The sequence below is a fragment of the Salvelinus alpinus genome, chromosome 4, assembly GCF_045679555.1.
Source record: "Salvelinus alpinus chromosome 4, SLU_Salpinus.1, whole genome shotgun sequence".
Lineage (NCBI taxonomy): Eukaryota > Metazoa > Chordata > Actinopteri > Salmoniformes > Salmonidae > Salvelinus > Salvelinus alpinus.
Window position 1 is genome coordinate 48,812,917 of NC_092089.1, and position 11,498 is coordinate 48,824,414.

General features: G+C 42.5%; 1 protein-coding gene across 2 annotated transcripts; it reads left to right on the forward strand.

Moving 5' to 3' along the window:
• Positions 1–1,326: 1,326 nt before the first annotated feature.
• Positions 1,327–10,399, forward strand: LOC139573834 (free fatty acid receptor 2-like). 2 transcript variants are annotated; one of them, XM_071397742.1, is made up of 9 exons: positions 1,327–1,367; positions 3,478–3,573; positions 5,848–6,207; positions 6,453–6,741; positions 6,878–7,321; positions 7,486–7,576; positions 7,666–7,710; positions 8,102–8,219; positions 8,350–10,399. In XM_071397742.1, the coding sequence occupies exon 9, from the start codon at positions 9,446–9,448 to the stop codon at positions 10,397–10,399; it is 954 nt and encodes a 317-aa protein (XP_071253843.1). In that variant the 5' UTR covers positions 1,327–1,367; positions 3,478–3,573; positions 5,848–6,207; positions 6,453–6,741; positions 6,878–7,321; positions 7,486–7,576; positions 7,666–7,710; positions 8,102–8,219; positions 8,350–9,445. The 2 variants fall into 2 exon arrangements, with proteins under 2 accessions (XP_071253843.1, XP_071253842.1); XM_071397741.1 differs by having other exon boundaries at positions 7,666–8,219.
• The last annotated feature ends 1,099 nt before the right edge of the window (positions 10,400–11,498 follow it).

An 11,498-nucleotide genomic window follows, 5' to 3' on the forward strand; every position in this document is an offset into this window, starting at 1 on the left:
ATAAACACACTTAGCATCTCCTGGCTTCCACACATAGCCTACAAGCCACTGATGCAGACCTTTGGAACATCTACATTTTTAAAAAGTCTAATAAATTCATAATGTAATTCATTATTTATTTTCGACAAGTCTAAAGACACATGATATGAAGAAAATGTAGTCTATTTCAGAAGAACAGAATAGCATACTCTGAGTTGTCCTTATGTTAGGTCCTGATCTGGCTATGCCATATGGCTGTGGGCTACACTAGTTCATTTAGCAGACAAGATTTGCTTAGAATTCTATGGCATTATTTTAAAGTATTTTATAGTATGAAGAATACAATTGAACAAAGCTGAAAGAAATAGAAAGGGTATTTTCTCCAAACGATTTGAGGGAGTGCGCACATGCGGCCATTCTGTGCTGAGCGGCTAACAAGGAAACAACTACTCCTATATGCTTCATTTATTTATGTAACTTTAGTTGTGATACAAACGTTGGGCTATATGTTTTGATGAAGTCTGTTAAATGTCTATAAATATATCTTATTGCAGGATCCTCCTGCGCCAGAAGAAGATATATATGCCAACAGCATGATACCGAGTCAGGCCAGAAGACAGGGACGCAAACAAAACCTAGAGGCCCCCAATCCGGGTCACAAACCCCTGCCTTCCTCCAAAGTCATCTCTGAGACAGACCGAACCAGCCTGCCCAGTCCTATCGCTGACACTGCTATAGATCCAGGAGAAGGCACTGCAAAGAAGGAGGGGGATGATGTGTTTTATTCCAGTGTGATTTGGAAAAAGAAGAAGTGGATGAAGAAGAAGAATGAGGGGTCCGTGGACGGGGCAAGGGAGGCGTCTAGCGGTTCCTACCTGGAGGAAGAAAGGTGTGTGCTGGGAAATGTAGGCAGACACAGAATAAGTAAGGTACTGGAGATGGATCACCTGCAGTTTCTCTAGTTTTTCATGAATATAATGTAGGCCTATTGTACTTTCACAAAGATATATTGCTCTTAATGAAAATATAACGATGTTCTTTTCACCACAAAACAAATAAAAACATGAAATGTCCACCTTATTGTTCTTTATTGTAGCCTAATGTAATTGTTCACAGCATTATGATGACCTACGTTCTGTATAACCTTTAATGTTTTCAAGGTATTTAAAAACTCTGAAACTTACTCTAATATCATTGAATGTACCAATAGTATTTAACAAAAAAACAAAGGTATGTTTGAAAGCTAACAATAGAACAAACTCTTGGCCAATTGGAAAGTAGGCTCAGACAGTTTCCTGTTTGAAAAGAACAAAGGGGTGGATGATGTAGTGGGTTTCGCTTTGTGAGAAACAGAGGGCCAAGACAGACGCTCACCACCTCCTCTGAAGGTAAGGCATGATGTTCATTTCTAGTTTTATGGGGATTTGAGACAACATTTCAATGACATGTTTATAATGTTGTTTTGTAGCCTCCAAGTACACTGTGATGATTTCCAGTAACCTCTTCCCACAGGACCTAACACATAATATATCGTTTTCTAGTTATTATTCACCGGGGGCGATGTCCAGAGCAACATACAGCAGTGAATGCATACATTTGTATTATTTTCTCATATTGGTCCCCCGTGGGAATCAAACCCACAACCCTGATTTTGTAAGCATCACACTCTACCAACTGAGCCACATGGCACCTGGTATTAGGTATTTATTAGGATCCCCATAAGGCAGCAGCTACTCTTCCTGAGGTACAAACAGGAACACAATAATTACATCTCAACAAAACAACAGCCTACATCATAAATAAAACAATACATCATACAAGACATGACATTATTACTCTATTATTACAAATATACAATATAGATGTACAATACTACAATAATACAATATTACAATATTAAAACGTGTGTGTGTGTGTGTGTGTGTGTGTGTGTGTGTGTGTGTGTGTGTGTGTGTGTGTGTGTGTGTGTGTGTGTGTGTGTGTGTGTGTGTGTGTGTGTGTGTGTGTGTGTGTGTGTGTGTGTCAAATAAAATAAATATGCTTCGTAAACTACAGGTGTAGACTAACAATGAAATGCTTACTTACAGGCCCTTCCCAACAATGCAGAATACAATAATGATAATAATAATAGAATAAAAATTGTAACACTAAGAATAAATACACAATGAGCAACGATAGTTTGGCTATATAGATGGGGTAACACTACCGAGTTGATGTGCATGGGTATGAGGTCATTGAGGTAGATATGTACATATAGGTAGGGGTAAATTGACTAGGCAACAGGATAGAATATAGACAGTAGCAGCACCGGATGAGATGAGTGTGTAAGTGTTTAAGTGTGTGTGTGTCAGTGGAGGCTGCTGAGGGGAGGAAGGCTCATAATAATGTCTGGAACGGAGCTAATGGAACGGCATCAAGCACATGGAAAACCACGTGTTTGATGTAATTGATACCATTTCACCAATTCCGTTCCAGCCATTACCATGAGCCTGTCCTCCCCAATTAAGGTGCCACCAACGCCCTGTGGTGTGTGGTGAATGTATGCCTGTGTGTACGTGAGTGATTGTGTGTGTGTGTGTATGAGTTGGAGTATCAGTGTCAGTATGCGTGAGTTTCTGCGCATAGTGTCTCTTCACTGTCCGCGTTGTGGCGTGAGTCGTTGTTTTATTCGTTTTTGGAAAACAGATTTTACTGTTCGCTTGAGTTATTTGAATTGGAAGAAAATTCCTTGTATTCATGGCTCTATCTCAGGCGTATTCAACCAGGGGTCAGCGGAGGTACTGCAGGGGGTCCACGAAAATACTGTATATTTTTAAGTGGATTTTTTATTTCGTTTATTTTAATGTTTTTATGAATATCGCAAGCCATAACAGAATAAACTAAATTTGAATTACATACCTACAGTAGAAAAGAGGAGAATATATTGTTTCTAATAATGTCAACTTTATTTATAAACTCCTAATACTGAGCAAATTACACTAATTGGAGTCAATTACACTCACTGGAGTATCTGACATAGGCTTTGAAAAAGCTTCTCCTTGCCATTATCATTCGCCTGGTGATTTGACAAAACGTGCATCCCCCCCCCCCCCCCTAATGTATGTGTCACTGGTTTGCCTGGGAGGGGGTCCCTGGGCAAGTAAAGGTTGAAGAGCCCTGCTCTATGTAGTCAAGTGCTAGAGCTGCAGTATAGTGAGATGTTTTCATGAGAAAATATACAAAAATACAAAATATTCTGAATGTATTCATGTTGCGATTCAATCCATATTCAAACAGAACTGAAATAAAAGTACTTAATTGACGTAAAGGAAAATTCCCAAAATGTTTTGCTTGTCAGCAATCTGTATTTCTGTATTTTGAAAGTTACATATCTTGAAAACTTGATTGCTGACAAGCAAAACATTTTGGGAGTATGTCAACAATGGAACAATGAAACAAATACCAAAATATAGTTTTCCTTTAATTAACTGATTGGGTGATTGATTGTTTGTTTTATAGCTATAAACCTCAGCATCCTATCCATCACATGACATCGGGACTTTAATAGACTATAGACACCACAGACTGTAATGAACATCCTCAGATTCCTCACAGGTACATTATACACATCTTATTAAATTACTTTTGTTTGCATGGTAACATTTTATTTTTGCATCAACATGTGCATTATCTGACTTTAGTTTTTTAGCTTTAAGTCGTTAAATGTCACTATATGTTAAATACTGTATGTAAATGCTAAATGCTACTTATTTTGCTTTGGACCAGCTGGTGCTACAGAAACTGATGAAGCTTTTATAATGGAACCCAATTATTTGGCGTCCCGTCACTCTGATTATTGTGAAAGTGCTACATGTATAAAGAAAGACAAGGACAGAACCACATGCAGTATAACCTCTGGGCACAGAATGTTTGAGATGTGCTGACTGGCTACATACAGCTAATTTGGTTTAGATGCAGTTTCATTTCAGTAGTTACATTTGGCCTGCAATGAAACACTTTCTGTTGCACTGGGAAAGACAGTGCATTCAGAAAGTATCAGAGCCCTTCCCCTTTTTGTTACGTTACAGCCTTATTCTAAAATAATGTTTATTTTCTCATCAATCGACACACAATACCCCATAATGACAAAGCGAAAACAGGTTTTTAGACATTTTTGCAAATGTATTAAAAATAAAAAACAGAAATACTTTATTTACATAAGTATTCAGACCCTTTCCTATGGGACTTGAAATTGAGCTCAGGTGCATCCTGTTTCCATTGATCATCCTTGAGATGTTTCTACAACTAGATTGGCGTCCACCTGTGGTAAATTCAATTGATTGGACATGATTTGGAAAGGCACACCTGTCTGTATGAGGTCCCACAGTTGACAGTGTATGTCAGAGCAAAAACCAAGTCATGAGGTTAAAGGAATTGTCCGTAGAGCTCCGAGACAGGATTGTGTCGAGGGACAGATCTGGGAAAGGGTACCAAAAATGTCTGCAGCGTTGAAGGTCCCCTAGAACACAGTGGCCTCCATCATTCTTAAATGGAAAAAGTTTGAAACCACCAAGACGCTTCCTAGAGCTGGCCGACTGGCCAAACTCAGCAATCTGGGGAGAAGGGCCTTGGTCAGGGAGGTGACGATGGTCACTCTGACAGAGCTACAGAGTTCCTCTGTGGAGATGGAAGAACCTTCCAGAAGGACAACCATCTCTGCAGCACTCCAACAATCAGGCCTTTATGGTAGAGTGGCCAGATGGAAGCCACTCCTCAGTAAAAGCACATGACAGCCCGCTTGGAGTTTGCCAAATGGCATCTAAATGACTCTCAGACCATGAGAAACAAGATACTCTGGTCTGATTAAACCAAGATTGAACTCTTTGGCCTGAATGCCAAGCTTCACATCTGGAGGAAACCAGGCACCATCCCTACGGTGAAGCATGGTGGTGGCAGCATCATGCTATGCGGATGTTTTTCAGCGGCAGTGGATGGGAGACTAGTCAGGATCGAGGGAAAGATGAACAGAGAAAAGAACAGAAAGATCCTTGATGAAACCTAATCAGGACCTCAGACTGGTGCAAAGGTTCACCTTCCAACAGGACAACGACCCTAAGCACACAGCCAAGAGTGGCCCAGACAGAGAACAGACTTGAACACAGCAACACTCCCTATCCAACCTGACAGAGCTTCAGAGAATCTGCAGAGAAGAATGGGAGAAACTCCCCAAATACAGGTGTGCCAAGCTTGTAGCCTCATACCCAAGAAGGATGTAATCACTGCCACAGGTGCTTTTTTTAACCTTTATTTAACAAGGCAAGTTATTTAAGAACAAAATCTTATTTTCAATGACAGCCTAGGAACAGTGGGTCAAACTGCCTTGTTCAGGGGAAGAACAACAGATTTTTACCTTGTCAGCTCAGGGATTCAATCTTGCAACCTTTCGGTTACAAGTCCAACACTCTAACCACTAGGCTACCTGCCGCCACTTCAACAAAGTACTGAGTAAAATGTCTGACTACTTATGGAAATCTCATATTTCCGTTATTTAAATAAAAAAAGATTTTAAAAAGATTTTTAAAAATATAAAAAAATGTGCAAAGATTACTAAAAACCAAAATGTGCTTTGTCATTGTGGGGTATTGTGCTTCGATTGATGAGGGAAAAAAACGATTGAATCCATTTTAGAAAATCAGCTGTAACGTAACAAAATGTGGAAAAAGTAAAGGGGTCTGAATTCTTTCCAAATTCACTGTACTTCTGTGGATCAACCAACTCTTCAGTTCCTCAAATTGGGGAAGGTTATTTCAACTCCACTTGATACAGCTGGCAAAGTAATGAAAGAGAACTGATACAATGTAAACTGACTTGTTAGGTCTTCTTCCTCAGGGTGCACACTTGTCTCGCTTGGTCACTGTTGGATGGTGAAGGTGCCCAATACTGTGAAGGCAGTAGATGGTAGTTGTGTAGAAGTGTCCTGTCACACCGCCCCGCACCACAGGGTCATCTGGTACCGGTATCATAGCGTTCTCTATCCCAAGGTTTATGATGGCAAGGAACCGACCAGTGTGGAGACCAGTTTTAGAGGGCATACATCAGTGCCAGGCAATGCATCAGAGGGTGACTGTACACTGAGGGTTGAGAGTGTGACATGGACAGACAATAACCTCCAGCTCTACGTGTGGATCAACCCTGATGAGTCAGCTACACAAAATGTCCATCATCAGATCGTAAGGATTACAATTGAAAGTAAGCACACTCATGGAGAGGTGTATTAGATTGAATATTTGTTGTCGTTAAACAACTTGTGATCAGATGAACAGTACTTCATTACTTTGACAACTGTATTCAGGAGTGATAGTGGTCAGTAGTTAGAGCGCTATGTTAAAACTGAATGAGAATTGCAGACAGGGCGTTAAACCATTAGTCACGGGAACTGGTAATGCCTTGTTTGCCTTTGGTTCCAGCTAATAATAATTTATTCGAACTTGCAGATAGAAAAGCTCCTGTGTTATCCATGAAGAATGCATTGGTGGATGGAGACTTATTCCAGGCCAAATGTACTGTCTGGCATTCCTGCCCATCCTCTCCTCCAACCCTTCACAAGAGCCGTTTGCCTGTAAATTCTACAGCAGTGACTTCCATGGAGGAAAATGGAGGGCTGGTCTACTGAGACAATACAAGGAAGAGGAACGTGCCAACTGCACAAAAAAGAGATGAAATGCACAGCTCAATTCGCTACAGTCCAAACTGAGAGCCAACCAGTCATTCTTAACATCTCATGTACGTTTTTGGTCTTTCTTGTTTGTTCTCAGTTGTGTAATTATTCCATTCACAGGCCATCACTTAAATAAATCTATAATTTTACAGAACAAATGACTACAAAGTCACAATACATGGTTGTCTACTTTATTAACAGATGCCCCTGTTGGTGTGAAGGTGATGGTGGATGAACAGCCAGTCAGTGAAGGTCATAGTGTCAACCTGGAGTGTGTTGTTGACAGCAACCCCCAGCCAGGCAGGTATGTGTGGATCAGACGACAGGGAGGCCAAAGCATCCAAATTAATTCAACTCAGGGCAAAATGTCCTATCCCAAACTTAGCAGAGACACCTCATTCTCCTGCATTGTCCAAAATAATATTGGATCAAATCAGTTAGCCTGGCTGTTTCTGGATGTCAACTGACGATCAAGCACTCTCCCATCCTCGTTCACTTCCATCACCATATACAGAGAAAATATGGTGTCAGCAGAAGTCACTGGGCCTCTGGAAAGACGACCAAATGTCTCCTGTGTAGCCAGTAACTCACTGGCCACTGACATCCAGCAGCTGCCCCTTGACACAAAATTCACAGCTGGACAGTGTAAGTAAGCATTCAGTACAGAATTTCAGGTGGTTTATCTTCTGATATCATTATAATCGGCACACAGTGACAGTCATTCTTCCTCCTCTGCCTCCCCATGTGTCCCCACTCTCTCTCTCTCTTGCTCTCACTCTCGCTTTCTGTCTGTCTTTATTTGAACACAGTACTGCCATGGATGCTGACTGCTCTGGCAGTTGGAAGTGTCTTTCTGTGGGGAGCTGTAATGTTTGTACACAGAATACGTTGCAGAGAGAGGTTTGTATGGTTCTTGATGATGATGTCACATATTAAACCATATTAGATGTGTCAGTTTGAACGATGTCTCCCTTCTACATTATCTGTAGACCAAAGGCCAGCTCTAATCTCCCCACTTTGGATATCCCTCTAAGGTACTCTCATTTTTGCATCTGTGTTTTACATAAAACAAATAATAATGTTCAAGCTCATTGACATTGATGTTTTTTGTCTTTAAGGCAACCTAACATGTCAGAGTCCCTAAGGTACAGCAATCCCCAAAAGTAACATATGATAACCCTTTGAAGAACCCGTTTTGGTTCCTGGTAGTACCCTTTTGGTTCCAGGTAGAACCCTTTTGGGTTCCAGGTAGTACCCTTTCTCCAGAGGGTTCTATATAGAACCCAAAATAATTCTACCTGGAACCCCAAATTTTAATGCTCCTGCCACGCCCTCTACTGCTCATCCGGTGTCTCCTTGACCTGCCGCCACTCCCCCAGTGCTCTTTCCCTTTCTGTGTGTGTGTGTGTGTGATTGTGTGGGCAGAGACAGGTGTGTTGGAGTCAGAGCAGATCCCCACCAGCTGCAACCTGTTCCATAATCAAGACCTCTACAAATACTCAGCCCTGCCACTTCCACGCTGTCAGATCGTAATCTCTGCTCAGTCAGTCTATGTTTCTAGCCGTTTGTTCCTTTTTAGATCCTGTTGTCCTGTTGTGCCTGTTTTCCCTTGCTGACGCTGTCTTCCTCTCTACTACAATTCTGCCCACTCTGACTCTGGTCCCTGTCTCCAGTCCTACTTCTCGTTAGTCCTGCTACTCTGTCCTGGATCCCCCACTCTACGGCTCCCTTGGATTCCCCTCCGGATCTGCTTACCCTGTCCCAACACGTCTCGCTCCAGCCTCAGCCTCCACACCTGTTTTACTGCAACCCGCCTGAGCTTCCCCTGGCCTGCCCTCAATCTTCCCCGTGTGTTTTAATAAATACCTTGGTTACCTCATCCCAGTCTCCTCGTCTGAGTCTACTCTTGTGTTCACCTGTTCCGCTCCGCGTGACACAAAAGGGTTCTAACTGGAACCAAAAAGGGTTCCCCTATGGGGACAGCTGAAGAACCCTTTTGGAACCCTTTTTTCTAAGAGTGTAGCACCTTAATTAACCCCCTAGTCAAAGGGACACCTTATGGTGACAGTTATGCAAAACTTCAATGATTTAGGCCCAGTGATGGCTGTTACACTTGGTTTATTACACCGTTGCTTATCTCATTATATACAAACCTCCATTCATTGTCTGCTTACTTGTTCTGATAAAATGAGCTAGAGAGAACATTTTTTCAAGTAAAATTAGGAGCATGTAATTAGAAAGAGGTGGACAGTCCTCCCCAACCGAGCTGAGGAGAGAAGTGACTTTAATCTGCACAAATAACTTTCTGTGAAGCCTGTGTAGCGGACAGCCTTGGACTATCCACCATATCCTCTGTTTGATGAACTGTTGATAGCGTGAGTAATACTTCAATGGCTGTTCATTATTGTTATTTAAGCCTTGGTCCTGACAGCGCACTGCCAATGTATGTAGTTAAATAGCCTAATAATGGGAGCTGATACAATCAATCTCAAAAAACAATCTAAACAATCTACATTATACCATGATGCTTTTGTTTCGACATGGCGGAGCTTGGGTTTGAACTATAAAAAATGGAACAGGAGCTGATTTCATGGATGGTTTCATTTTCATTTCAACATTTCTTCAGCAAGCTGCATCCATTAGATCATCATTTGAGATAATGGTTGATCTTAATTTAGAGTTGACCATTTTTCAGCCAAAACTGTGTGCTATATGATCAAATATAGATAATAGTTGCTGTCATTCTCTGCTCGTCCTCAGTTGGAAGCCATGGTGGTGAGGAGTGGGTTGATTCTGTCTGTCTACATCATCACCTTCCTGATGGGCCTGCCTGGCAACATCCTGGCACTCTACGCCTTCAGCGTCAAGATCCGCAAAAAGCCCACTCCTACAGACATCCTCCTGCTCAACCTGACTGTGTCCGACCTTATCTTCCTGCTCTTCCTGCCCCTCAAGATGCACGAGGCAGCCTCCGGCATGGTATGGACTCTCCCCAGGTCTCTCTGCAACATTACCTCTTTCGTCTTCTTCTCCACCATTTACACCAGCTCCCTCCTGCTGATGGTGGTCAGTGTTGACCGCTACCTGTGTGTGGCCTTCCCTGTCCAGTACAGGCTCCGCCGCAAGCCCTTGTATGGAGTGGTGAGCAGCCTGGTGGTGTGGGTCTTCAGCTCGGTCCACCTCTGCTTCATCTACATCGTGGAGAACCAGGCCTCATCTAAGTTCTATGCCTGCTATGACAACTTCACCCAGGAGCAGCTGAAGGTGGTGCTTCCCATGCGCTTGGAGCTGTGTGTGGTTCTATACATCGTGCCACTGCTGGTCTGTGTGTTCTGCTACCTGAACTTCATCCTCATCCTCAATAGGACCCCTAACCTTTGTGCAGAGAAAAGGAAGAGAGCAGTCGGAATGGCTATGGGGACCTTACTTGTTTTTGTTGTCTGCTTCCTGCCCTATAACGTCACCCATGTACAGGGGTTCATCATCCAAGACAACGTGGAGTGGCGGATCTACGCTCTGCTCCTGACCACGGTCAACACCGTCCTGGATCCTGTGACGTTCTACTTCTCCTCCTCCATGTTCCAGGCCACCATGAAGAGGATCCTGACTGGGAAGCGAAGGAACAGCTCCCCTGGTGTCTTCATGACAGCTCAAAACAACACTAGAGACATAGAGGGACACAGTAACCCACCCACAACTGAGGGAGGTTTGTCTGACAAGTGACAATGCTTTTAATGACAATTGAAGACTTCCTAATATGGATGCCATATTACGGGGCAGACAGTCACCAGTTCACAGACAATGATGTAGACTAGAGAGAGACCTGCCAGCAGCATACCTGCCAATAGAATACCAACCTACATCCCACTGCTCACTTAACTATGAAGCTAAGCAGGGTTGGTCCTAGTTGGTCCCTGGATGGAGACCAGATGCTGCTGGAATGGGATGTCAAACGGGTCTCTTGGCTCTCAGTGGTCACAAAGAGCCCATGGCACTTATAATTAGAGTAGGGGTGCCAACCCCGGTGTCCTGGCTAAATTCCCAATCTGGACCGCATACCATCATGGCCACCTAATTATCCACAATTCATTCCCCTCCTCTCCCCTGTAACTATTCCCCAGGTTGTTGCTGTAAATGAGAATGTGTTCTCAGTCAACATACTTGGAAAAATACGGGTAAAATAAAAACCTGAAAGGTTCATTGTAAAGCTGCAAATCTTTACATAACTTTTCTCTTTGAAAGAGTATTGCTTTTCAGCACATTACTATTTGTAACTTGTTATTATACAGTAACGTAAACTCACTCACTTTTGTACATCGTCTTGGTCCGTACAATTGACCTTATTTTAGCGCCCAAAAAACCTAACACTTCCAGATCAACTGTAATGTCAATACCTTTGTAAAGCACAATTTCTCCACTTTCCAACAGAATCAATTACATGAACTCCACGCTGCACGTTTCTGCATGATTCAAGAAGGCAACGAGCTCCGTCGGGTCTTTTTAAAAATGGCGGGTGGGGAAGCGAAACTAATGCGTGGTAGTGAGAAGGAGAGACATGTGTGGCAATACTGCTTTTTTCACTCGATCTGTCCAACTTATCACCTTATCGCCTCTAAAGTGTAAATAAAACACTATATATCTATATATTTATATAATGTGTCATTGCATACCTATTTGAAGGTTTGTGTCGAATTTGAATCGGGTTTTTAGGGCGGTGCTAAAGTGATCTTCAGAAGTAAACAGCGGCTTTGAGAGTCATGATGCTTGCAGTGATGATGCAAAGAATGACTAGGTATCCCCCCCTTACCCCCGCCTCTGTCCA

Excerpts from the sequence above, each read along its gene's own strand:
- LOC139573834 (XM_071397741.1), top strand. The coding sequence starts at position 9,446 with ATGGTGGTGAGGAGTGGGTTGATTCTGTCTGTCTACATCATCACCTTC.